This window comes from Oryctolagus cuniculus, chromosome 7, assembly GCF_964237555.1.
Source record: "Oryctolagus cuniculus chromosome 7, mOryCun1.1, whole genome shotgun sequence".
Lineage (NCBI taxonomy): Eukaryota > Metazoa > Chordata > Mammalia > Lagomorpha > Leporidae > Oryctolagus > Oryctolagus cuniculus.
Window position 1 is genome coordinate 29,040,454 of NC_091438.1, and position 27,804 is coordinate 29,068,257.

The following is a 27,804-nucleotide window of genomic DNA, read 5'->3' on the forward strand; positions in this document are numbered from 1 at the left end:
TCCAAATTATACCCTAGGAAATGGAATGAGTCTGTTATTTTTTAATAAAAAATTTCCTACTATGTCCAGTAACCATTTGTGAATTGCTAGATGCATTCAAGTTTTGTGTATTTGTGTATACAAATGTGTGTGTGTGTGTGTGCATGTGCGTGTATCCTCTAATCCTCCTGAAAATGCAGCATCCCCATTTTATCAATGAAGAAACCAAAACTTGGAGAATTTAAGTGACTTGCTCAAGAGTATAGAAACCATAAGTGAGCAGGCTCCGTGGCTCACTAGGCTAATCCTCCACCTTGCGACGCCGGCACAACAGGTTCTAGTCCTGGTCTGGGCGCCGGATTCTGTCCTGGTTGCCCCTCTTCCAGGCCAGCTCTCTGCTGTGGCCCAGGAGTGCAGTGGAGGATGGCCCAAGTACTTGGTCCCTGCAGCCCATGGGAGACCAGGGGAAGCACCTGGCTCCTGCCTTCGGATCAGCGCAGTGCGGCCATTGGAGGGTGAACCAACAGCAAAGGAAGACCTTTCTCTCTGTCTCTCTCTCTCACTGTCCACTCTGCCTGTTAAAATAAATAAATAAAAATAAATAAAAATAAAAATAAAAAAGAAACCATAAGTAATTCAATTCTCTCTGGGTCTCAACTTCATTACATTTTCTTTAAAGATGAAAATTATTATCTCCAAAAAAACATAAAGACAATTCATCAAGAATTAGGTATCTTCCAGTTTATGCTATGTATCACCTGCTTAAGAAAGGGGCTGAATGGATACAATGAGCAAGGTTGCCATAAATTTAAATAATATAGGAAATATGGCTGATGAAGGCACAATTTTTAGAAATTTCATGATTTGGAATTTTGTGCCGGTTGTTTAGTCTTACTGCCAACAGGATTTTGCATGGTACTTACATATCAGTTTCTGGAATTTGATCTTTTCCATGACTACACACTGTCCTCAGAAACCAGGAAATACAAATTTGATCAACCCAGGCCTTTGAACACAGAGGTCAAAAAGAGGACATGAGGAGAAAGAGCAGAAAGGAGCCATTTTGGCTGCTGTACCATCTCAGTCAAGTAAATAATTGTCTGTGATATTTGGGTTGCTGATATGAGCTCCCCACAGAAGAAATAGCAATGAATAAAGTAAGTGTAAGCTTTTGAATAACAATGAAATGAAGCAGAAAACTGAAGCCACCTGTAAACAGCCTGACTTTCAGATCAAGGGTCCAAAAAATGTAACCCTAGGTTGTGTTTATAACCAATGGAAAAGCGAGGGCAGAGACACAGAAGCTGGGCCTGTGTTCCACCCATCACAGGGACTGGGGCGTGGACTCATTTTTCAGAGGACAAAGAAATGACTACCTCTTTCATTTCAGCTCCTCCCATTGCTACCTAGAATGTGAGTTCACTATAAAGCATTTTCTCTCTCAAACTGCCCAGGCGACTGGGACAGGACTTAGCCATACAGAAGAAAGGAAGAAAAGGAAAAGGTACTAGGGAGAAAAGGGATTATATTATGAAGGGCTGAGAAATAGGAGGGTGGGATTGGTAAAGGAAGGAGCATACAGTAGTCTGTATGTGCAAAGGGGATAACGTTCGGGCAGGTTTTGTTTTGCTTTGTTTTCATTTCTTTTGTTTTTTCTGAGAACCATATATCATGGCTCCTAACATCTGTGTTTATGTCCTTGCACAGCTCTACCATTTTTGTCTAAAAGGAAAAAAAGAATAGGAAAAAGTAGTAGTAGAGTCTAAACATAGTGTCAGGAACAGGAAAAGATTAAGCGATGTGATTTTCTAGAAGAGAATGGAGGTTGGGGTAGAAACTAGTGGGAAGAAGTTGTTTTTAGATAAGGAATTGACTTTTCAGTCGAGAAGGTAGAACCTATCAGGGGAGGAAAGAGGGTGACTCTTGTGTACTGAAATACAGACATTCTCAGACATTGTTCCTTATCAAGTCTTGACTCAAAGTAGAATGAAGATAAGATACGTGTGTATATGTGCACACATGTAGTTGTTTCTTCATGTATATGCATTTTTGTCAATGTGGGTGGGCATAGCATGTTTTAGTTGTGACTTGCATCGTCTTTCTCCTAGGCACTGTCTATTGAGGAGAGTATATAACAATAGACCAAAGGCAATATAAGTATGGAGGGGAGCTGTCTGCATGCGCATAATCACCGATTCATCCGTGTAGCACAAAGTGCTTCTTATTTGTTGGAAAAAAGTATTCTCCTTAAAAATTAGAGAGAAATGAAAAAGGGAGTAAGATTGCTCAAAGGAGTTCCAAACTTTTTTTAAGTAGTGTTTGCTTGGAAAAGAAATTTGAAGTTTCAAATTAAACTAAAGAGTGAAACCAAAATTTAAAAAAACGAATCTCACCAGTACTGTTGCTGTAATGTTCTCTGGGCCTGTGTACAGGTGACTATGGGGAAGAAAGTGGCCATCATTGGAGCTGGTATCAGTGGCTTGGCTTCTATCCGGAGCTGTCTGGAGGAAGGGTTAGAGCCCACCTGCTTTGAGATGAGCGATGACATCGGAGGACTGTGGAAATTTTCAGTAAGTGTGGTGTCGCTGCCATAAACAGGGGAGCAAGGCGGGGAGTGAGTGGAAACCCAGGGCTTCAGCACGGGCTTCCAAACCTATGAGCATGGCAGTTACTGGGCTGGACTACATGAAGAACAATATTGGAGCACATCAGAAAATAGCTGCTCTGCTGCAAATCAGAAGTAAGTTAGACAATGGGCAAGCCTGGAAGTTCTGTAGGCAGAGGTCACCTACCTGATAGATCATTAGTAGGAGCCATTTGTGTGGTAAAATCTGTGGTCAAATACTGGTTAGGTTTATATAATAATAGCATGATGGACTCATGAAAATACAATAGTTTTCCCATTCTTCTGTTGATGTTACCAAAGATATCTTAGCGATTCAAACCGCAGATTTTAAAACTTCAAGTGCTGACTTTGGGCAGCTGCAGAAGGAACCAAGGACAAGGCACACTGTTTTGAAGTTGTTTGGTGCTATCTTTGTCTCTATGTATTTTTAAAAACTCTCTCAACAGACATGCACACACTCATTGAATCACTTTTTCTGTTGCCTGACAATGGCAAGTATGAGGTCTTCCTGTGCCTCTCACTCCGGCACTGTCTCCAGCTTTAGGAATATTGCCTGGCTAAGCCTGTCCCATCTTATTTTTCTCCTTATGATATATATATACACATATATATACACACACATATATACATATATATAACCCATATATATATAACCCTTTTGTATATAGAAAACATATATATATATGCATACACATTTATAACCCCTTTAAACCACTATTTTCACCTTAAATGCAAAATTAGGATCATACTGTGTACCTTGATAAAAAGGATTGAGTAGTTAATGAAACAGTGTCTGTGATGGCTCTTTAAATATTATTAACGCCATGAGGCATTATTCTTATTAATACAAGTATTTTGTAGACTGTAAAGAACTCTTGAAGCCACCCAGCACCTTGCATGGGGTGTGATGATGGGACTCCACATAGCAACACTGATGACTCCCAGAGAGTGTTTTCAGTATGTCACACAAAATCCAATCTTTATAAAATTCCTATCAGCTAAGAATAATTTTTCCCTTTTAAATATTAATCTAAAGCATAAAAAGCAAAGAGACAAAAGCACACACCTGGTAAATGGTGAAAACAAAATCCCAATTCAAGCTTGCCTTTCTCTCCAGCCTGAATTCTTAACCTCTCTGTAAGTTGCAGGGTATCATTGCACTAGGGGACTCTGCCCAGCCGGGTCTTCTCCGTAGGGGTTTTGACCAAAATATGCTCTTCCAACGTATGTTGGAAAGTATTGTTGAACATAGTACACACTGCTGGTTTCCTGATTCAGAGGAACACAGCCAGAAACAGTGAGTGTGGCCTTTGTTGCTGCAAAAGGAAGACTTTAAAATTTGAAGCTGGTGTCATAGTTTAACACAACTGAACTGAAAATTGAAAACATGTGATAATCTTCAAGAAGAAAAAAAAAGATAGCCCAGAGAGTAGAACCTCATGCATACAGTGCAGAGGCTTGAGCCACAAAGAATTATTCACAGGTCTGGAAACAATGGAATTTGCCCCGCTGGATTTCAAAATTGCTTGGCATTACAATTCCTTTCTTCCATCCATTTTCTCCATTCCAGAGTGGAATGTTCTTAGCTGTTCCTCTGTGCTTTTCCCACCATTATACATATTTTTTTTTAGGTTTACTTATTTTTATTTGTAAAGTAGAGAGATATATCATCCATTCATGTACCCATTTAGCAAAGAGCAGACAACATCTAGGGCTGGGCTAGGCACCAGGAACTTCATTCAGGTCTCCTGTGTGGGTGGTAAGGACCCAAGTACTTGAGCCATCATTTGCTGCCTCACGGAGTGTGCATTAGCAGGCAGCTAGATCAGAAGTGGAGTTGGGACTTGATCCAGATACCAGGCAGTCCAATGTGGGATGTGGGCATACTAAGCAGTGGTTTAACTCGCTATACCACAACACCTGCCCCCATCATTGTATTTTTTTTTTTTTTTTTTTTTTTTTTTTTTGACAGGCAGAGTGGACAGTGAGAGAGAGAGACAGAGAGAGAAAGGTCTTCCTTTGCCGTTGGTTCACCCTCCAATGGCCGCCGCTGCAGCCGGCGCACCGCGCTGATCCTGGCAGGAGCCAGGAGCCAGGTGCTTTTCCTGGTCTCCCATGGGGTGCAGGGCCCAAGCACCTGGGCCATCCTCCACTGCACTCCCTGGCCATAGCAGAGAGCTGGCCTGGAAGAGGGGCAACCGGGACAGAATCCGGCGCCCCAACCGGGACTAGAACCCGGTGTGCCGGCGCCGCAAGGTGGAGGATTAGCCTATTGAGCCACGGCGCCGGCCCGTATTTTAAAAGAAGATAACTTATTTTTGAGTTTTACAGATCCTTAGAAGAGAAAGAATTTCCTTATAATGGCTCATACTCAGGTCTCACTTATACCTGCCTTAGATAATTTAAATGACGAGATTTGGGATTTTTGCACTGATGAGACATAAATGAAAGTTGGGACTTGATGTCAAGCTGCAGAGTGTTGAGACTTTGGAGATACTGGGATCAGGAGAATTTACTGTGCATGAGGGATGAATGTGAATCTTTGGGGATGAGAGGAGAGACTGAGGTAGCCTGAGTAACTGAATAATTCCCAACACTACCAATACCGCATCCTAATTCTTGAAACTATAAATGTTACCTTCCAAGGAAAAATAAGATTTGAAGCCATGATTAGTTTTAAATTCTTTATATTGAGATTTATCCTGGATTATTTGGAAGGGACCAAAATGATATATTTTGTAACACTGTAAGAGGGAGGCAGAGGGAAACACAGATCGATAAAGAAGATGGGACAGTATTTGGTTTGGTGGTTAACACAGCAGTTAGGAAGCCCATGTCTCACACCAGAGTGCTTGGATCCTGTACCTGCCTCCAGCTTCTGACTCCAGCTTCCTAACAATGTAGACCCTGGGAGGCAGTGGTGATGGTTCAAGTCACTGGGTCTCTGACATTCTTGTGGAGACCTAGACTGAATTCTTGGCTCCTAGTTTCAACCCCAGCAAGAGACATTGCAGACATCTGGGGAGTGAGCACTCTCTCCATCACACTGTTTCTCAAATAAATTAAAATATGTTTTTAAAAAAGAAGAGAGATGGTGATGTGCTAATGTCAGCATAGAGACATGAATTTGAAGATGCTGCGCCGGCGCCGCGGCTCAATAGGCTAATCCTCTGCCTGCGGCGCTGGCACACCAGGTTCTAGTCCCGGTCGGGGCACCAGATTCTGTCCCAGTTGCCCCTCTTCCAGTCCAGCTCTCTGCTGTGGCCCGGGAGAGCAGTGGAGGATGGCCCAAGTGCTTGGGCCCTGCACCCCATGGGAGACCAGGAGAAGCACCTGGCTCCTGCCTTCAGATCAGCGCGGTGCGCCAGCCGCAGCATGCTGGCTGCGGCAGCCATTGGAGGGTGAACCAACGGCAAAGGAAGACCTTTCTCTCTGTCTCTCTCTCTCTCTCTCTCACTGTCCACTCTGCCTGTAAAAAAAAAAAAAATAAGAATTTGAAGATGCTGTGCTATGACTCTGAAGATGGATGAAGGAGTCACAAGCCAAGGGATGGACGTGGTGTGTGCACGCTGACAGAGCACAGGAACTCTAATATCCACCATAAGCTGGAAGAATCAATCAATGGCTTCTCTCTTAGAATGTTTGAAAATAAACATGGCCCTGTTGACAGCTTGTTTGGGGCCCAGTAATACTGATTTCTGACTGCTGGCCTCCAGAACCATGAGAAAATAAACTTCAATTTGTGGCAATTTGTTTCAGCAGCCACAAGAAACAATACAGTGACTTATTTCTTAACTATTTTGCCACTGTTAGGGGACTTACAGATGTCAAATGTGATGATACATCTAGTAGTACAACATGACTCTTAGTACAGTTTGAGAAACACCAATTATTTAAAAAGACTAATTGTGTTTTAAAAACGATGCTAATTTTATATTTTCTTTACTTTCGTTTAAGTTGATGTTAGCATTTTACTTCCTCTCAACTTTTATTTTCTTCCAGGAAATCTAAACTTAGTTAAGTGTGAGGCATACTAAAGGTGCAGATAGTTTAAGTTTTTACAGCTTTTTCCTATAGCACTTTGCTGTACCCAACTAGTTCTTCTAATCCTGAGCCAAAGCCAAAATAACATTTCCCTTACTGTTTGGTCACAGAGTAAGTGAGGTACTTTATAAACGGGCCACAGATATAAATGAACTGTACACACCTCCACCCCTGCCTTCCTCGGGAGTTCTCCAAACAGTAAGGCAGTAAACTGTACGGATTTTGTTTTGAAGTTTGACGAACACAGACTTGTTTTCTGGACAGTCAATCCTTTCTTAGCTTTCTTTGACTTTTTGTTGTTGTTGTTCTGGTCTACATAGCAACATGTCCTCTAATGTTTCCTCTCTTATTGTATTCATTCTCATATTTATCAAAATTTGTAAACTCAACAAACCCAATCCCACATTCTCACCAGCAAGATCAATGCACCAAAAGAGAAGTAGGAAACCCATATACCACTTCAATACCACACTGCTTTCTGAAACGAACATGTTACCTAGCCTGTTACTTAATTACTTGTCAGTAACAGGCAATAGCCACATTGCTTTTAGTATAATCATAATATTCTACCACTAAAAATTCATTTTCTGGGGGCCCTGAACTTTGAGTTATATGAACCCTAATTAGGAATTCGTTGTGCTCAGGATTTTTCTTTATGAACAAACAACTACACGTAGAAATCTGCACTTTGATCTTTCTTCATGAAACTTCAAGACAAAATCAAAACGATTTACTGATTTATTGTTTGGGGAGCTCATATGAAATAAAGATAATTCACCTAAACCTTTGGCCTAACATAAAGGACCTTGGTGGTCCAAGAAAGATTCCATCCCTTATCATGATTCTAAGTATGTATATAAATAAGGCCTGTTACCTCAATAGTTTGCGTTGCTGGACTTACAGCCACAATAGATGTGGCCTGTGGTAGGAGCTTTCACAGTAACCATGGTTGGTTGGTCATTAACTTTTACTTGTTTCATTCTACACTGTGACTGCCAACCTTGGCTGAACATTAGAATTACTTAGGAGTGCTTAAAACTCCTGGCAGAATAAATTAAATCTGTGGGAATGGGACCTAACTCTAACCTACACTTCAGCTCAGGTTTATACCAATTTAATCAAGGTGTGACTAAGGTTGAGAACCATGACACAATGTCCAGAACTTCTAACTGTTAATCACTCTTTATACAATGTTCACTTTATTTTTTTGTCACTCAATATATTCTCTAAGATTCTTTTAGAATGGTTTTCAGAGTTAATATTATACTTATTTTTTCAAAAATTAATTTTTAAAAGGTTAAATTTTATATTCAATGTTACATTCAGTGTTAACACATAATTTTATACTTGATTTTTTAAAAGCTTAATTTTTAAAAGATTAAACTTAAAAATGTGAACATTTAGAAACAGCATAAATAATCTCAAACACATATCATTGTTTGCATTTATAAATTGACCATTAGATGATCATACTCATGAGATGATCCATTGAAATCTTGCAAAGTTAAGTTTTGGTAAATATATGTCACCCTATTTAGAGTTTTAGGAAGTAGAAGAACTCTAATTACATATTTCTAAAAGAAAATAATTAAATTCAAAGTTTGTTTGCCTTCCATATCCTAGATGCCCTTGATAAACTTTTGTGGTCAGCATCAATTGTTTTACAGATGTTAATTTATGTGTCATCTTACCGAACTTAATTCAAGCAAGCATAATTGCTTGGCACTGGCCTCGGATGTGACCTGGGTACTAACTTGCCAATTCTCTCCCGTCTGAATCTGTACATTCACAGGACCATGCAGAAGAGGGCAGAGCAAGCATTTACCAGTCGGTGTTTACCAACTCTTCTAAAGAGATGATGTGTTTTCCAGACTTCCCGTTCCCTGATGACTTCCCCAACTTTATGCATAACAGCAAGCTCCAGGAATATATCACTACATTTGCCAGAGAAAAAAACCTCCTGAAATACATACAGTTTAAGGTAAGATACTATTGACGAATTATCTATTGGCAGAATGGTGAACAAGTTCATGTCTGTTTCACTCTATTCCCATTTCTTCCTGTCAGTGTCCCTTTCTTATTGACAACATTTTGAACAGGATGACCTTTCTTACACCAGATTATATTCCTTCTCCTCAAGAGTATCTACAGGAAATTTATAAGATTTGACCACATAGTTTAGTATCAAAAATAAGAAATAAATGTTAAATGTCTATGAATCTAGAATTTTAAAACCCTTTCTTCTATATTACATATGAGTTAAAGAAGAATTTTCAGTGGGGATTTTTAATATTTAAAACTGAATAATAATTTACATTTGATGAAATTATGAACTTAAATCCTTTTATAGAAAATGAGAAAGATTTATAAACTAATAAGTTTAATAATTTAGAAAAAAAGTGTAAACACAAACTATATAGAGTGAAGAGGATAATAAAAGAAATTAATTAAATAGAAAACAAAGTATATTTAAAAATTGATACTTCATTTATTGGATAGACTCAAAAAATAACAATAGAAAGATAGCCGGCAGGCTAAGAAAAAAATGAGCAAAGAGAAAAATTTTAAATATCAGGAATCAAAAGGTACATAAAATAGATCCATATAGAAATTTCAAATTTACTTATAAAGAACTATTAGGGACTGGCACCATGACACAGGTTAAAGTCTTCAACTGCAATGCCAGCATCCACATTGGAGCTACAGTTTGAGTCCCAGATGCTCCACTTCTGTTTCAGCTCCCTGTTAATGTGCTTGGGAAAGTACAGAGTGATGACCCAAGTAACTGTACACCAACCACCTACAAGGTAGAACCAGGTAGAATTCCCAGCTACCGGCTTTAGCCTTGTTCAGCCCCTGCCATTACAACCATTCGTGGAGTGAACCAGTAAATGGAAGATATCTCTGTTTCTCCTTCTCTCCATCACTCTGCCTCTCACATAAATAAATTAAACCCTTTACATCTTTTCAAAGAATGATATAAAAGTACTTGCCAAACGTTTTTGCTGGAAAAATTGTTCAACCATTTTTTTTTTTTTTTTAATTTGTCAAAACTCATTCAAGGGGCTGGCACCATGGCTCACTTGGTTAATCCTCCACCTGCAGCGCCGGCATCCCATATAGGTGACAGGTTCTAGTCCTGGTTGCTCCTCTTCCAGTCCAGCTCTCTGCTGTGGCCCGGGAGAGCAGTGGAGGATGGCATGAGTGCTTGGGCCCTGCTCCCGCATGGGAGACCAGGAGGAAGCACCTGGCTCCTGGCTTCGGATTTGTGCAGTGCAGCCGTGGCAACCATTTGGGGAGTGAACCAATGGAAGGAAAACCTTTCTCTCTGCCTCTCTCTCTCACTGTCTATAACTCTGCCTGTCAAATAAAAAAAATAAAAAAAAAAACCCTCATTCAAGAAGTAGAAAGCTTGAATGCTTCTTTGGTGACATAATTCTTTTGACCTAGAAATTGAAAATCATCCATAAAAAAATAAACATATGGTTCAATAAGTGAGTATTTACAAATTTTGCAACAAAGAAATGATTTCAGCGTTTTGTAAACTTTTTGGGAAACAAGGAAACAAAATATGATTTCCAAAACTCACTCCGTGGTATTACTCCTTGAAATCAAAAGCAGAGAGGACAATACAAAATTGGAAACTGCAAGCCCATTTCCCCCAGAAAGAGCAACACAAAAAAATCCTTCAAAATTTAACCCAATAACTGCCTTTAGTGAATTGAGTTCTGCCTAAGAATGCAAGACTGTTTTAATATGATAAAATATAAATATATAATTTACTACAAAAGCTTACTTTTGAACAGTCAGAAAAGGCACTAACTGAAATTTAGCATCCATTTATGCTTTAAAGAAAGAATGAAAAAACTGTCATCAAACTAAAAATAGAAAGGAATTTTCTTGATCTACAAAAATGTATGTGAACATTATTTTGAGTCTATTATTTAATATGATTGACACTTAGCCACAAAAACGAGATAAACATAAAATACACAATGGATTTCAAAGTCTTACTATGAAAAAAAATTGCAAAACATCTCACTAATGGGTTTTATTTTGATTACAAGACCAGGACTAGAACCCGGGGTGCCAGTGCCGCAGGCAGAGGATTAGCCCATTGAACAGCGGCGCCAGCCAGTAAATATTTTTTAAAAAACAGTTAATATAAAATAATTATTCTCCTTTCAATGTAACTAGAATAATTAATATTTTTTCAAAAGAGGGCACACACACCAACAGATAGTTTTTTAGCTACAAATAAATACTGATAATCTAGTCCAGGACTACTCACAGTATAGGTCAAGTAGCATCACCATCACCTGGATGTTTGTAGGAAATTTTAATTCTCATACCCCACCTCTGAACTACTGAACCAGAACATCTGGAAATGCAGTTCAGGAATTTGCACTTTAAGAAGTTTTCCAGGTGATTTTTATACATCCTAAGGTTTGAGAATAAATGTCTTTCACTGTAAGACAACATTAATATTTTTAAGATAGTAAAACTATTAAAATATCAGATGGCTAGAGAGGTGAGTTAGGAAGTGGCTGTATTCCTAGATGTGGTGTGCACTGCATTTAAACTATGATTGACACCAGTGGGTGTCACTCTGGTACTGCAGAAAATACTGAGCAATACAAAAAACCATGCAGGAATAAAAACATACATGCTGCTGGGGTCTGGGCCCTCCGCCACATGTTCAATCTGTGTGCGCACTGGCAGTTGGTGGACCTGTGCAAGTTTATTTCCTTTGAATAAACTTGGTCTGGCTGTGAGTTCGTACTCTGTCTCCTCTCTGTTCTGCACCCTTTTCCTTATGCTTGGTGCCCTGTGTGAGGAGGGGAGCAAGGGATCAGCATAATGCCCAAGCCCGCCACTCCTGCCTTCTCTCGGTAAGAGCTGTCATCCCCCACCCTTCCCCTGAACTCTCTTCTTTCTGAACTCTTCCCCCTTTTACTGTCTCTGCCCACCTCCTACCTTCTCTTTCCTGCAATCTCCTTTTCCTTTCTGACCGGATGGCCCTGAGAGATGCCTTTCCAGAACACTTTCTCATTCTCTCTTGTACTTTCTCATTTCCCAACGAAATCACAGCCAGAATCTCTGACAGATCTCATCACTGCATGCCACAAGGAACCTAACTCATCAGATTGGTAAGAGAGGTCTCTGTCGCCTCAGGCGACTGGTTCTCCCCCCCCCCCGCCCCCCAGAGCCTGGGGTGCTCGGTCAGTTACCCTCACTTTGGGGGAATGCTCATCCACCACAGCTTAGAGCTGGGACTCTGGTTTAAGTGTGGGGATTCTCGCTCTCTCCTCTTAGAGGACTCAGAACTTAGTTTCTGAGTTGGGATGGTTTTTTTCCTGGGGAACACTTTGTGAAAGGACCCTCTTCCTATCATGTCATGCGTTCCACATTTCCAAATTTCGACCCCACACTCTGGTCCTCCTCTTAAAAGACTTGCTCAAGCTGGGCCTGAAGGGGGAGACAAAGCAGAAGTGAATAATCCACTTCTGCACTAAAATTTGGCCTCAATATAAAGTGGACAATGATTCTGAAACAGCTGGAATTTGGCATTTTCGTCTCAAAATTTTCTAAAATTTTAAGAACTTTACACAGAGAAATGGTAATGGTCAGAGGTCTCCCTCTTCAAGCCATTTTCCTCCTTTGGGTCAACTTTCCTCACTCCAAGTTCTCCTGCAGGAAGGAGGCCTGGAGCTTCCCTTAAATCTTATACCACCCCACCCCCTGTATCCTTCCCCAGGTTTGAAGCCAAACTTGAAAAACCTGTAAGGAGAAGCTCCCTACTGTCCCCCACCCCCACACCAGCCCACCTAAGACATAAAAAGGCCCAGGCTGCTGGAGTGTGGGCCTTCAGCCTGCGTTTGGTATGTGTGTACACTGGCATTTGGTCGACCTTTGGGAGTTTTTTTCCTTGAATAAATTCGGTCTGGCTGTGAGTTTGTACCCTGTCTCCTCTCTGTTCTGCACCCTTTTCCTTATGCTTGGTGCCCTGTGTGAGGAGACACCAACCTGCATCCCGTTTCCTTACACATGTCATTTAGTGTTCTGATATATTCTGAGGGAATTTTAAATTTGTAACATACAAAAAAAAAAAATTTGTAACATGTACGTCAATAATGAATTAAGTATTTTCCTAAGAAATATCTTTAAGGGTTTTTTTTTTTTTTTCGCACTGTTTTTGCCAAATCTGTTAGCATAGAAAAAGCAGCTTGCTTTCTCCATTTCTCATAGACACTTGTATCCAGCATAAAGAAACATCCTGATTTCTCAGTGACTGGCCAGTGGTATGTTTCCACTGAAAGGAATGGTAAGAAAGAAACTGCTGTCTTTGATGCTGTAATGATTTGTTCTGGACACCATGTATATCCCAACCTACCAAAAGACTCCTTTCCAGGTAAGTCTGAAACTTAGGCTGCCTTCTACACCTCTGGCAAGATTCAATGTCTTGATGATTTTTTTAACAAAAGTATAAATAAGATAAATATTTCTGTGATATGTAATATATTTGAAGCATAAAAATTCTTTAGTATTTTAACTGCATCCACCCACAAGATCACTTACTTAAAGCAATTTTTTTTCTGATGAAAACCAAACTAATTCATGTGTTTCTTATTTTTCATTCAGGGCTAAAGCACTTCAAAGGTAAAAGCTTTCACAGCAGGGAGTATAAGGAACCCGGAATATTCAAGGGAAAGCGTGTTCTGGTGATCGGCTTAGGGAATTCTGGCTGTGATATTGCCACAGAGCTCAGCCACACAGCTGAACAGGTATCACTTCCCCCATAAGGAAGCTACCTTTAAAGAGACAGCAACAATTATTAACACTTTTAAAGGTGTGATATGAAATTGTATGGGGGGAGGAGAGGGTACAAAAATAGTATTTTTTCTTTTGATGAATTCACCCCTTTTATTTCTAGTTTTTACTTCTATTTTTTTGAAAATAATTATTTTATTTTATTGGAAAGTCAGAGTTACATAGAAAGAGAAGGAGAGACAGTGAGAGAGGTCTTCACTCCCCAGTTGGCCGCAATGGCTGGAGCTGTGCTGATCCGAAGCCAGGAGCTAGGAGCTTCTTCTGGGTCTCCTATGTAGGAACAGGGGCCCAAGGACTTGAGCTATCTTGTACTGCTTTCCCTGGCCATAACAAAGAGCTGGATCAGAGTGGAGCAGCAGGGACTTGTGTCCATATGGGATGCAGGCACTGCAGGAGGCGGCTTCATCTGCTATGCCACAGCGCCAGCCCTTACTTCTATATTTTTAAAGATTTACTTATTCTTGTGAAAGACAGAGTGACAGGAGAGGGAGGGAGAGGAGAGAAAAGGAGAGAGATCTTCCATCCACAATAGCCAGGGCCCACCACAGCCTAAATGCCCACAACAGCCAGGGCCAGCTGGAAGCCAGGCTCCAGGCATTCCATCCAGGTCTCCCACATTGGAGTCAGGGACCCAAGTATTTAGGTCTCCATTGGCTGCATTCCCAGGAATGTTAGCAGAAAGCTGGATGAGAAGCAGAGGAACGTTGTCTCAAACTTGCACTCCAGTGTGGATTCAAGAGTCCCATGTGACAGCTTTTGCTGCTGTGCAGTAACACCCACTCTAAATGGTGTATTACATAGTTCAGCTTCCCTCGGTAACAAGTGAGGTGTCATTTTACTTTTATTTTTTGATTAACATGTACTATATATACATTTTCATGGGGTACAGTGCAATATTTCAACATATGTATACACTTTAAACTGATCAAATCAGGAAACTAAGATTTCTGTCTTGTTATCCTTTATGCTTGGAGCCTATCAACTCCTCTACTTCAGTTCTTGGACTGAGTATAAGACATTGTTGTGTTGTGGAACACTAGGATCTATTATTTCTTTTTTCTTTATTAAATATTAATTTTATATTTTTGAAGGACAGAGTTTGAGCCAGAGAGAGAGAAAGGTCTTCCATCCACTGGCTCACTCCCCAAATGACCACAATGGCCAGAGCTGAGCTGATCTCAAGCCAGGAGCCGGGAGCTTCCTCCGGGTCTCCCACATGGGTATAGGGACCCAAAGACCTGGGCCATCTTCTATTGCTTTCCCAGGCCATAGCAGAGAGCTGGATCAAAAGTGGAGCAGCCGGGACTCAAACCGGCACCTATATGGGATGCCAGCCCTGCAGGCTGGTGCCTTAACCCATTGCATCACAGCGCCAGCCCATGAGGCCCATTACTTCTAATTAACTGTGTTTGGTATTTGTTAGGAAACCTCCCTGCAGTGTCCTCCTCCACTGGTGAATTTTATATAGCCTAACAGGCAAAGACAGAACATTAGCAATGGTCTTCTTAAAGACATTTGATGCCTAACATGAGAATTTAGGATTAAGATTATGACTCTGAGACTCTTGGGCAAGTCCTTTGATTCTTCTAGGCTTCAGGTTTCTCAATAGCAACAGATAAAAGCAATCTACCTGGGGAAATGCTACAGAGTTAAAGCATTTGTCCATAATTTAAGCAATGTAGATACAGAGCCATGTATTCAACCAACCATCCATCCTGTGGTTATTGTCAGAACCTACTGTTGCCAGGCACTGGTTTGGGTGTTGGAGAGAGAGGCAAACAAAAGGACAGACTTCTACTCTAGAACTCAGAATCCAGTATGAGAAAAATAGATATCAACAAACAAAGGTTTGATTTACAATTGTGCAAAGTGCTAAGAAAGAAGGTAACAGCATGGTGGAAGAGTGGCTTATAGGGATGACCTACTTCAGACTGGTACATGCAAAGATTCTTTTTGAGCTGGTGACATTTAAGCTGAGAACTAAAAGATAAGAAAGAGGTACGGTATCAGAAGGGATCTCTAGGCATAAATCGTGAATCATGACAAAACTTAGTGCCTCATGAGAAACTAAGAGAAGGCTCCTTTGGCTGCAAATCCCTGGGTTTGGAAAAGAGTGATGTGAGGAGAGGCTGTAGGGAAAAGAAGAGGTGATACAGGGCCTCTTAGGTTAGGTCATGTTAAAGAGTTTGGACAAATGTCACCTACTAGTTTTGAAAGATTCTTTAGGGGCAGACTGCTGAGAAGCCAAGACAGGAATCTCATTTCCAGATGTCATGCCTGCTAATATCCTTCATCCCCAACACAAGTCATCTCTTGTAGATTGAGCACCCCAACCTAGGTCCTATTTTATGTCATAGAATTAGAATTAGTGAAAAAATACATCATGTCAGGACAAATGGCAGAAATATATACTCTTATTTATCTTCTCAAAGTGCTACACTTGATATCATGAAGGCATAAAACGAAAGTGACTGCAGGGTCTTTCTTCTCAGAAAGTTCACAGTCTAGTTGGAAAAATGATGCACTGACATACATAAATTAAACAAAGTCCCAAGAGTTAAGTAGAGAACATGACAACAGTACAAGGGATACTACTAGAATAAAGGATAAACAAATGATTCAGGGACCAAATGCCTAAAAGTTTATAGAACTGGAGGTCTCACAGGGGAGATGGACCTGACTCAGTCTATTTAAAAAAAATTAAACAAAGAATGAAAATTAAAAATAATTAAATAATTTTAAAAATTCAGAAAGGTAGAAAGAGACAGACTGACAGGCAGACAGAGATCTCCCTGCTGCTGGTTTACTCCCCAGAAGACCACAGGAGCTGGGGCTAGGCCAGATTAAAGCTGGGAGCTGAGAATTCAATCCAGGCCTCACCATATGGGTAGCAGGGACCCAACTACCCGAGCTGTCACTACACCTCCCGACTTACATGTCAATAGGAAACTGGAATTGAGAGTGGAGCTGTGAGTCAAAACCAGCACTCCAATATTGGATCAGATGTCACAGCAGCATATTAACCCCTATACTAAATACCCATCCCCTGAACCAGCCTTAGAGGATAAATTAAAGGTTGAAGAGGAAACAGAAGCATGAGCACAGGAATGATGGGAGGAGTGAACACTTTATATTTGACTATTATAAACTTGTCTGGCTGATTTGGAGGATCTTCATAATAACAATGCACATAATACATTGTGGTGTTCAGATACTTTCAGGTAAACGAGCTCACTTGATTATAGGGAAAGGGTAGTAGAATTTTATTATGTGTCTTTACCAGAAAAGATAACTGAGAAGAAGAAATGTCCATTGTCTTTCTGGAGGTCATAGAAGACTCTAATGACTGACATGGAAGGTTTAGAGGACTGACAGCCAGGTCTCCGGATTCCAAGAACAGAGTGGCTACAAGGCTAGGATAGGAAGAAAGACTAGGGTCAGGTTATGTCATCCATTTAGAGACTTGAATAATAAAGAATACAGATGGTTTTCAAAAATAAAGGTGAATTATTTCAGCTTCTTATGCTAAGGAAACATGATGAAATAAAAGTTTTGATATATTCATATTTATATGGGTGATATTTATACATATGATAAACTAGATGGAAGGAAGGCCAATTTTGGAGGCTCTCAAATTAATAAATTGATCTGTCAGCCCCTTCTTATTTGCCTGACTTCCTTTATGAAGAATGTATATAAAAATTGTTGCAGGAGGGCAGAGAGTCTAAATAACTACAGTTTTAGGGAGTAACATGGTAGAAATGGAAGAAAATAGAAATTTACTGAGTACATACTATATGCCAGGTAACGTTAGCCAAAGTGCACAGGTTATGACTTTGGATTTACCCTCACATAAATTTCATGTGGTACTTACCATTATCTCCATTTGAGAAATAAAGGAATGAAAATAGAGAAATTAAAGGAATTTTCCCTGAGCTAGAGTTTGAGATATGATTTTCTGACTCCAAATGTCTTTCCTTTTCCTGGATGATGGCAGGTGTTTTAACTGAAAATACTGCTTAACAGATCATAATTGTTTGTTTATAGCATTTGTCAGATAAGAGAAGCTATACCTATCAATCAGTCACTGCTCATCCATGCCAGACAGACTTTATTAAAATTTTCCTGTGACAGTATGACTCAGTGATGTGGATAAGCGCTCAGGTAGTTTATTTTTGGAACTACTCTTAGAACTGATACTTTCCAGGAAGGTAAAGAAGTTAGTTGCCCTTCACCTTTCAGTGAAGCGAGATGGCCCCTTAGAATAGCCACAGGTAAGGGGGCCGGCACTGTGGTGTAGTGCACTAAGCTTCTGCCTGCGGTGCCAGCATCCCATATGGGCACTGGTCCATATCCTGGATGCTCCTCTTCAAATCCAGCTCTCTGCTATGGCCTGCAAAAGCAGTGGAAGATGGCCCAAGTACTTGGTCCCCTGCACCTGCATGGGAGATCTGAAAGAAGCTCCTGGTTCCTGGCTTCGGATTGGCCCAGCTCCAGCCATTGCGGCCATTTGAGGAGTGAACCAGCAGATGAAAGACCTCTCTCTCTCTCTCGCTCTCGCTCTCTCTCCCTCTCTACCTGTAACTCTGCATTTCAAATAAATAAATCTTAAAAAAAAAAAAAGAAAAGAAAAACAGCCACAGTTGAGTGACAAACCCGACCTTTGCACACCCATATCAAGTCACTGGCGGGGGGAACCCAGAAGGGGCACATGAACTGGAGTGAGGTCTCTGCCATCAGCCAGAGCAACTCCCTAAGAGTCGTGATCACTGAAGGATGACTTCTGGGAACACTCCCGGGAGCTGGGGTCGTGAATACATTTCTGAAGGGAGATCAGGGAAGCAAATCACACAGCCAGTACAAATGGTCACTGTTTTAATGGTTGGGTTTGTGTTTCTGAAGGTGGTCATCAGCTCCAGAAGTGGCTCCTGGGTAATGAGCCGAGTCTGGGATGACGGTTATCCTTGGGACATGTTGTATGTCACTCGGTTTCAAACCTTCCTCAAGAACAACTTGCCAACAGCCATCTCTGACTGGTGGTACGTGAAGCAGATGAACGCAAAGTTCAAGCATGAGAACTACAGCCTGATGCCTTTAAATGGGTAATGTGGAGTTGAGTGTGATGCACCTGCTGAACTTTCCTTCCGTGTCAACAGCTTTTGTGTGTTGTAGCCACACAACAAGTCAAAATATTAGTGAAACAGCCACATCTCCTATATCTGAGGATAAAGAATCGCAAATATTAGGAGTGATTTCCTGTTTTGCAATCCTCTTTGCTGTATTTGCACTGCTGAAAAGTTATATAATATCACAGGAATTTGTTCCCAGAGTAACAGCAATAATAATTGACATGTTTGAAGCACTTAATGAATGCATTTTGGCAAGACTCTGCTAAGCCTCTAATGTGTTATTTTATCCTCACAACAACTAGGAAGTAGGTTCTACTATTATCCCCATTTTGTTTATGAAAAAGTGAGGTCTGATGCAGTTAACAACTTTAGCAAAGTCCCACAACCAGGAAGTAGGAGCAACATTCAAACTAACTCAAATCTGCTGATTCTACAGCCTTTCCTCTTAACCACTTGCTCTAATGCCTCTCACTTGATGGCAAAGCGAACGTAGCAAGGCAGAGGAGTGTTTCCCATCATGCATTCTCCTCACCCACCTCTTAATAGTGGACCCCTCTCATTGAACTATGGTCACAGTGCTTGTGTCTTCATTCTCCTCCTTTCTTTCTCCTATAACATACCCCAAGCCTGTCACATGGTAAGGAAAACCTTTGATAAAGAGTGAAAAACTCAGATTAATAACTGAATTCATTCCTCCAGAAGGCTACAACAGCCAAGACTGAACCAGGCTAAAGCCAAGAACTTCAACTGGGTCTCTCTTGGGCCATGCTCTGCTGCCTTCCCAAGCCATTGACAGGTAGCTAAATCGTAAGTGGAGCATCCAGGACACAAGCCAATGTCCATATGGGATCCCAGCAATACAGGTGGTGGTTTTACCTGCTATGCCACAATGCTGAATCATGTGAGTGAGCTATTAACCAAAACCCTGAGGAAGATGCAGAAATGAGCCATGAGGTTATCTCCTGGAAGGATTTTCCAGGGGAAAGAATGAGGTCATCACCTCTGGCATGATCAATAAATAGCCCCTGCACCCATGCAGAAGATCCCGAAGAAGCTCCTGACTCCTTGCTTCAGCCTGGCCCAGCCCTGACCATTATGGCCATTTGAGGAGTAAACTAGAGGATGGGATCTCTCTCTCTCTCTCTCTTTCTCTAAAATTTAAAAAAAGGAAATTGTAGTGCCTAGTTTATTGGGCTTCAGGTAAAAGAACATGGAGTGCCAGTGAGGCACTCCAGACAAGCGGAGTTTCAAGCGGAGAATATAAATTATACTTACAGAAATGAAGCTAGATGGCATGCCTTGAAGAATTCGTGTAAGTAAAAAAGACAAAAGGTCTAAGGGCTGAATTCTGGATATGCCATTGTTCAGAAGTCAGGAAGAGAAGAGTAAATGACAGAATAGCCAGAAAACTGAGGGATGGACATACATATGAAGATGACCTGCAAGCAAAATGAAGGCAGTGTTTCAGAGGAAAGCCATCAACCATGTTGGGTGAAAGTAGAAGTGAAAATAGACCACTGGATCTGGAGACTTGATTTTGATGACTGACAACAGCAGTTTCAATGCAGTAGCAAGGGTAGAAGCCTGAGAGCATAGGGCTTAGAATAAAGGGCTTGCAATAGCCATGGCTGATTTTTAGCCTTTGTACAATCAGGGTTCCAACAATCTCATTCCAGGTTGCTTCCTCCCCAGTGGGATCTACCTGTGACTGTCTTAAAGTTCCCATAGCCAAACAAGAATCCTTCAACTTTACTCAAGTTCATTACTAAGTTAAGATTTGCTTGCATCCATTGGAGATACTGCTGAGTGAAAAACAGTCAAAGCTCTTTCATTCCAGACTTAGACTAACAAGTGCATCACACTGGCCCCTACTTCTTCTGAACTCCTTTAAATTATTTGATATTGCCCCCCTCACCTGATTTGTGTCTTAGACTGGATGGGACATCACACTTCATCTCCCTGTGATAGCCTCACTGAAGCATTTCCAGCTTTGATGTTATTCCTCCTATTTGATCTTCCTCATTTAACAGTGACTAATTAAATATACTATATTAAAACTAGCAGCTAACATTTTAGTACCATGTACATGAATATTTTGTAATATTTGTGCCACTCATTGACCTTCTTTAGGTAAGTAAATAGTTATTGCCATTCTAAATGAGAAAGATGAGACCCAAAGAACTTAAGAAATCTTAACCTTATCAAATCATATAAGTAATAAGTAGCCGAGAAAAAACTCAAATAAGAAGATTCTCTAACTATAGATTTTCCTGATAGAGGCTTATTAGGAAACTAGGTACTGATGCTTATTCTGAGATTTGGAATGGGCTCTCTGAAACATAAGAGAGCGATCCAACAGAGAAAATAGAGAAGGAGCCAGCAAAGAGTAACTTCTGTTATTTTACTTTTTTCCTGTAACATCAGTTCTATTCATGAACTCTATTGATGATACATCATGGTTCAGAAAGGAAATCTTGGGTAGGTTCCTCCTTCCTTGCCAATTTGTATATGAACCAATGAAACAAATGGCAAATATTATAACTCTAAGGATGCCTCCATTTTCCACACAGAACCCTGAGGAAAGAGCCTGTGTTTAATGACGATCTCCCAGCTCGTATTTTGTGTGGCACTGTGTCCATTAAGCCCAACGTGAAGGAGTTCACAGAGACCTCAGCCATCTTTGAGGATGGGACTGTGTTCGAGGCCATCGACTCTGTCATTTTTGCAACAGGCTATGGTTATGCCTACCCTTTCCTTGATGACTCCATCATCAAAAGCGAAAATAATAAGGTCACCTTGTTTAAAGGGATCTTTCCTCCACAACTGGAGAAGCCAACCATGGCAGTGATTGGCCTTGTCCAGTCTTTAGGGGCTGCCATCCCCACAACTGACCTCCAGGCCCGCTGGGCAGCCCAAGTTATAAAGGGTAAGTGGACAAATAAGATCACTGATGGGGGAGATGGATGCTAATGAGAATGTATGTAGTGTTTGTGAAAACTATTGTGCTAATCATAAGAGTCTCATCCAGTTTAGTCTCATCCAGTTTTCAGAATCCATAATTATATATCTCTTGGGACAACATTTTATAGATTACCATATGTTCTAGAACAAGATATTTTTATGACTTACAATTCCTTAGAGCTGACAATTACTCAAGATCATTCATTCAACCAGAAAGTACCAGAGATCATGGTGTGTGAACTTTATAGTTAGGATTTTAAAACTCAATAAAATTGCATTGTTCGAAAGGTTAAGAAAAACAGATGTTTCCAGGACAATATCCAGCTAATTTCAGATATTTGCAATCAGAAAATATGATTACTGGAAAGGCCATGGCTTTTCTGCTACTATTTTCTCCCCCCCAACAAATATTACATAAAGACAAGCAGTAGATCATTAGAGAAAGTGCTGGGCGTGGTAGATGCCAATCTCAAAGATATATAACTACTAAGTTCCTATGTTTCAAAAACAAAAATGAAACACAAGCATGACTGGGGTAGGCAAAGAATGTGGGCTGTTTCCTCCAGCAAGAGGCACTGGGATTAGATTCGCAGTAAGGTTCAAATGTACTTGTTAGCTAATACAGGTCATAAGTTCATGATTAAATGACAAATAGGAGCTGGCGCCGCGGCTCACTAGGCTAATCCTCCGCCTTGCGGCGCCGGCACACCGGGTTCTAGTCCCGGTCGGGGCGCCGGATTCTGTCCCGGTTGCCCCTCTTCCAGGCCAGCCCTCTGCTGTGGCCAGGGAGTGCAGTGGAGGATGGCCCAGGTGCTTGGGCCCTGCACCCCATGGGAGACTAGGAAAAGCACCTGGCTCCTGGCTCCTGCCATCGGATCAGCGCGGTGCGCCGGCCGCAGCGCGCCGGCCGTGGCGGCCATTGGAGGGTGAACCAACGGCAAAGGAAGACCTTTCTCTCTGTCTCTCTCTCTCACTGTCCACTCTGCCTGTCAAAAAAATAAAAATAAAAAAAAAATAAAAAAAAATGACAAATAGGTATGTCAAAATTTAGTGTGCAAAATTTTGTTGAGCCTAGAGTTATAAAACTTCTGGATGTGTGAGTCTTAGCAGGCCTGCTTCCTTTTGTATCCATACCTCTGGTCTCCAGTCATATCCTAACTCACTGGGACTTAACAGCTTTTCGTTTATATAGGAACTTAGAACCTGCCACTGTATCTCCTGGGCCAGCCCTCTCCACCAGACTGCCTTCCACATCATTGTTGTCTCCCATGACAGTGATCTCTCTGACCTTCCTCTATCTCCTTCCACCCAGATAATGACACATTGCAGGGCCATGATGTCCTGTAGGGCAGCAGCCAGGAAGATAAAGGCACAAAATTCCACTCAAGGTTTCACTTGGGATTCAGGCTTACAGAGACTGGTACCGGAGAAAAGGTGGGGCATGTGTTCTCTGTAAGGATAAGAGTTTTAACTTGGATTCTGAAGAAAAGAAACAAGGCAATTGACAGGGAATTGATGTGCAAAGCAATGGCTCAGAGAGACAAGTTACAAGCAACTCAAGGCCAGTAGCAGCTGGGCCCCAGAACAGTCTCTCTCTCTCAATCTCTTCTACCCAAAGACAAGACAGACTACATGGTTTAGAACCAGGTCATGGGTCGGCGCTGCGGCTCAATAGGCTAATCCTCCACCTTGCAGCACCGGCACACAGGGTTCTAGTCCCGGTCGGGGTGCCGGATTCTGTCCCAGTTGCCCCTCTTCCAGGCCAGCTCTCTGCTGTGGCCTGGGAGTGCAGTGGAGGATGGCCCAAGTGCTTGGGCTCTGCACCCCATGGGAGACCAGGATAAATACCTGGCTCCTGCCATCGGATCAGCGCAGCGCGCGGACCGCGGCGGCCATTGGAGGGTGAACCAACGGCAAAGGAAGACCTTTCTCTCTGTCCCTCTGTCCCTCTCTCTCTCACTGTCCACTCTGCCTGTCCAAAAAAAAAAAAAAAAAACAGGTCATATCTACAAACGCCACTCAATGATCATCATACCTCTCAGGATTGAAAGAATGAGGAATTAAGCAAGTCACCGCAGGTCTTGAGCAGTCATATTGGTGGAGTGTTCTACTCTCATTTTAGGTGATTCCAGGATTACTCAAAAATTCATCCTGCATTTGGAGTATCTCTGGGCACAAAGCCAATTACCATTTCAAAGAACTCAGTAAACCCATATAAGCCTGAAATCCTGGTACATATCCAAATCAGATATGATCTCCTTGAACTCCCTTAGTGATTTATGGACAGCCCCCGTCCACACTCACATTCAAGAATGGTTGGTCCTCTAGAGAGATACTTGGGACTTCACTAAATTAAGCATCTCACCTGCTGGAAATTCATTTTCTGTCAAAGCAGGATTATTTCCTATGGACACTTTTTCTCCTAAATCTTAAAAAAAGGTGGCCGGCACCGCGGCTCACTAGTCTAATCCTCCACCTTGCGGCGCCGGCACACAGGGTTCTAGTCCTGGTCGGGGTGTCGGATTCTGTCCCGGTTGCCCCTCTTCCAGGCCAGCTCTCTGCTGTGGCCAGGGAGTGCAGTGGAGGATGGCCCAAGTACTTGGGCCCTGCACCCTATGGGAGACCAGGGTAAGCACCTGGCTCCTGCCATTGGATCAGCGTGGTGCGCCACCCGTGGTGGCCATTGGAGGGTGAACCAACAGCAAAAGGAAGACCTTTCTCTCTGTCTCTCTCTCTCACTGTCCACTCTGCCTGTCAAAAATAAAAAAAAAAAGGCAATGACAATTCACCTCTAATTAGCCATAATTTGTTGCTAAATTTTGTACAAATATGACTAAGATTAGAGTATAATCCTTACAACTGAGAGAAATATCTGATAACTGATTTACAAAACCAGTCCAAGAATGGTCTTGAATTACTGAGACAAGCAGTAGTTCTCTGAAGACTAGGAATGATTTTTGTCCCAAAATGATCACCTCTTCATTTCTTCAATATTTTGTTTTGCTGCAAAGTGACAGGAGATTGGAAATATTAACGTAATTCATAATCAATTATTACAAAGGAAAAATTGCAGGCTGGCCATATGCCAGATAAATTTAAATATTATCTTTCCTTCTTTTTCAGGAACTTGTACTTTGCCTCCTGTGAAAGACATGATGAATGATATACATGAGAAAATGGGAACAAAGCTGAAATGGTAAAAGTGTCTATTGTAAAGGGAGCCTAGGATTCTCAGACAAAGGTCAGATCTTGTGAATGCTTAGGACTGGTTCAGTCTTAAGTGATCCCCAATTCAGTCATTACAGTGACATCTACAGGCCACAATCATCCATTCAAAAATATTGCCCTTGACGCTGTGTTAAATCCTGTCAAATGCAATAGAACTGAGAATCTACAGGATATAGTGAGTTTCAGCCCCACATGGCTCCTGCACTATATCACAGAAAAGAGACCCAGAAAGGTTTAGAAATCAGAGGAGTTTGACAGTATGTGGATGTAAACTTTCCCTCTCTCTTTCTCTTTCTTTCTCTCAAAGTCAGAAGGGGAGAGAGAGAGAGAGAGAGAGAGAGAGAGAGACAAAGACAGAGATCTTCCATCCACTGGCTCACTCTCCAAATGACCACAATGACCAGGGCTGGTCCAGGTCAAAGCCAGGAGCTTGGAATTCCATCCAGGTCTCCCACATGGGTGACAGAGATCCAATTACTTGGACCGTCCTTCACTGGTTCTCATGAGCATTAGTGGGGAGCTGGATCACAAATGCAGCAGCCAGCAGCCATATGGGTTGCCAGAGTCAGAGGCAGCAGCTTGACCCTCTGCCTGTCCCCGAACTTCCCTTCTCTAGTTCATACACTGGCTAAGTTGCTTCAGACAGAGGCCTGTGATGAAAATGAGACTAAACCCAGAGAACTGGGGTCCATTCCTAGCTCTGCCACCGATGATCTCATGCCCATGAACTAAAAACTTCATGTGAGCAAGAGTCAATTTATCCATTTGTAAATGGGTATCAAATGTCTTTCTCAACTTCCTCCAAGAGTTTAGGAAATTCCAAATCAGACCAATGCGAAAGTTTTCCAACAGAACTACAAAGGCCAGGCTAAGCAAGCCACATGCCATGGCTAGCACAGAGCTTCCTGTTGATGGCCACGTGTTAAAAAGGTGGGAGGCGTTCTCCCTGTTCTTGTTTTGACATGAATCTTGGATATCCTCAGCAGGATCTCCTCTCTCACCTCTAGGTTCGGCAAAAGTGAGACAATACAGACGGATTATATCAACTACATGGATGAACTGGCCTCCTTCATTGGGGTGAAGCTTAACATTCCCTGGCTGTTCCTCACAGATCCCAGATTGGCTCTGGAAGTTTTCTTTGGCCCTTGCAGCCCTTACCAGTTTAGGCTGGTGGGCCCCGGGAAATGGCCGGGGGCCAGACAAGCGATCCTGACGCAGTGGGATCGGTCGCTGAAACCCATGAAGACACGCGCGGTGGGACACCTGCAGAAGCCTGCCTTGTTTTCCCCTTGGCTCAAGCTCCTTGCTATTGCTGTACTCTTAATTGCTGCTGTCCTTGTGTTCTGATCATCGCTTCCTGTAGGATTTCTGAAAGTTATAATACCAAGAGAAACTGTACTATTTAAAAATGAAAATGCTCATCCATCCTACTTTCCTATTCAGAATCTTAACCAATAAATCTGTATTACTAGATTTTAATATACACCCATATATTGCGGGGGTCTTGTGGTGTAGCAGGTAGAGCCACTGCCTGTGAAGCCAGTGTCCATATGGGTTCTGTCCCAGCTGCTGCTCTTCTGATTAGCTCCCTACTAATAGCCTGGGACAGGAAGCAGAAGATGGTCCCCAAGTGTTGGGACCCCTGCCACTCACGTGGGGAGACCCAGATGAAGCTCTTGGCTCCTGGCTTTAGCCTGACTCAGCCCTGGCCATTGTGGCCATTTGAGGAGGAACCAGTAAATGGAAGATCTCTCACTGTGTCTGTCTCTCCCTCACTCTTGGTAATTCTTTCAAATAAATAAATCTTTTAAAAACTAAGCCAAGATATTTATCACGATCTAAAAAGGATAAAAATCATAGCTTTTTTGGTTCCATTAAGACTTTGCAACCAGAATTGTATTATTTGTTCTAACTTGGATCATATTATGTAACATTTTGACACAATTCCTTTTCTCCTGTAAACAATGCTTGAGGACTGATACTGTGGCAGAAGTGGGTAAAGACATCACTTGTCATGCCAGCACCCTATATGGGCACCAGTTCATGTCCCGGCTGCTGAACTTTCAATCTAGCTCTCTGCTAGTTGCCTGGGAAAAGCAGAAGATGGCCCAAGTGCTTGGACCCCTGTACCCACGTGAGAGACCTGGAAGAATCTCCTGGCTCCTGGCTTTGGCCTGGCCCAGACTCAGATGTTATGACAATCTGGGGAGTGAACCAGAAGATAGGAGAGCTCTCTCTCTCTCTCTCTCTCTCTCTCTTTCTGCCTCTAAACTCTGAATTTCAATAAAAATAAGTAAATAAATCTTTTAAAAATGCTTAAAATACATACTTCAAATTTAATTAAAGAGCAGGTAAGCGGAACAGTTATAAAATGGTCTTCTCAGGCTACCTCTACATACCACTTGAGGGTCAAGGGAGGAGGAGTTTAGCTTTTACATTCTTTTTTTTTTTTTTTTTTTTTTTTTTTTTTTGCAGCACAGCACCCTCCAGAAAATGCTCTCTGTTTTCCAAAAACATCAGGCAAAGAGACTTGGCCAACATGGAAAGTTAACACAAAGTAGCTCATTTTATTCCTATCCTCAATAAAGGAACCAGCTTTCCAATATGTAGCAACAAAACAACAGTAACAGTTACACTGAGTAGTGCTAAATATAAGATTTAGCTGAATTAAAAATATGCCATTTAACTAAATGAAAAAAATCTCTTAAAAATTTAATACTTAGTGAAAACTGTGACCAGTCATTACCCTTGTAAACTGAACTTTGATTTACCAAAGTAAATCAAAAATCTTAATTAAAAAGTGAGTATTATTACTTTTTATTACTAAAACTTTTGATCATTACAATTTTTAAAATTTTACTTTAAGAACAGACAAAATAATCCATCAATATTATAAGCATCAGAGTTTTGTGGGAGGTAGGGCATCTGGTTGGACTGATTCCAGGTTCTTCACTCCATGCATGAAAGAAATCAAAATGAAGTCTACAAGGCAGGATTTATTCAAAC

The 27,804-nt window shown here is 41.5% G+C and overlaps 1 protein-coding gene across 2 annotated transcripts; it reads left to right on the plus strand.

Moving 5' to 3' along the window:
• The first annotated feature begins 1,281 nt into the window (after window positions 1–1,281).
• Window positions 1,282–27,092, plus strand: FMO3 (flavin containing dimethylaniline monoxygenase 3). Of its 2 annotated transcripts, none has more exons than XM_008263964.4 (9): window positions 1,282–1,392; window positions 2,412–2,549; window positions 8,442–8,630; window positions 12,899–13,061; window positions 13,292–13,434; window positions 18,383–18,582; window positions 21,180–21,535; window positions 24,694–24,766; window positions 25,806–26,616. In XM_008263964.4, exons 2-9 carry the CDS (start codon window positions 2,418–2,420, stop codon window positions 26,143–26,145), a joined length of 1,596 nt encoding a protein of 531 aa, XP_008262186.1. In that variant the 5' UTR covers window positions 1,282–1,392; window positions 2,412–2,417; the 3' UTR covers window positions 26,146–26,616.
• The last annotated feature ends 712 nt before the right edge of the window (window positions 27,093–27,804 follow it).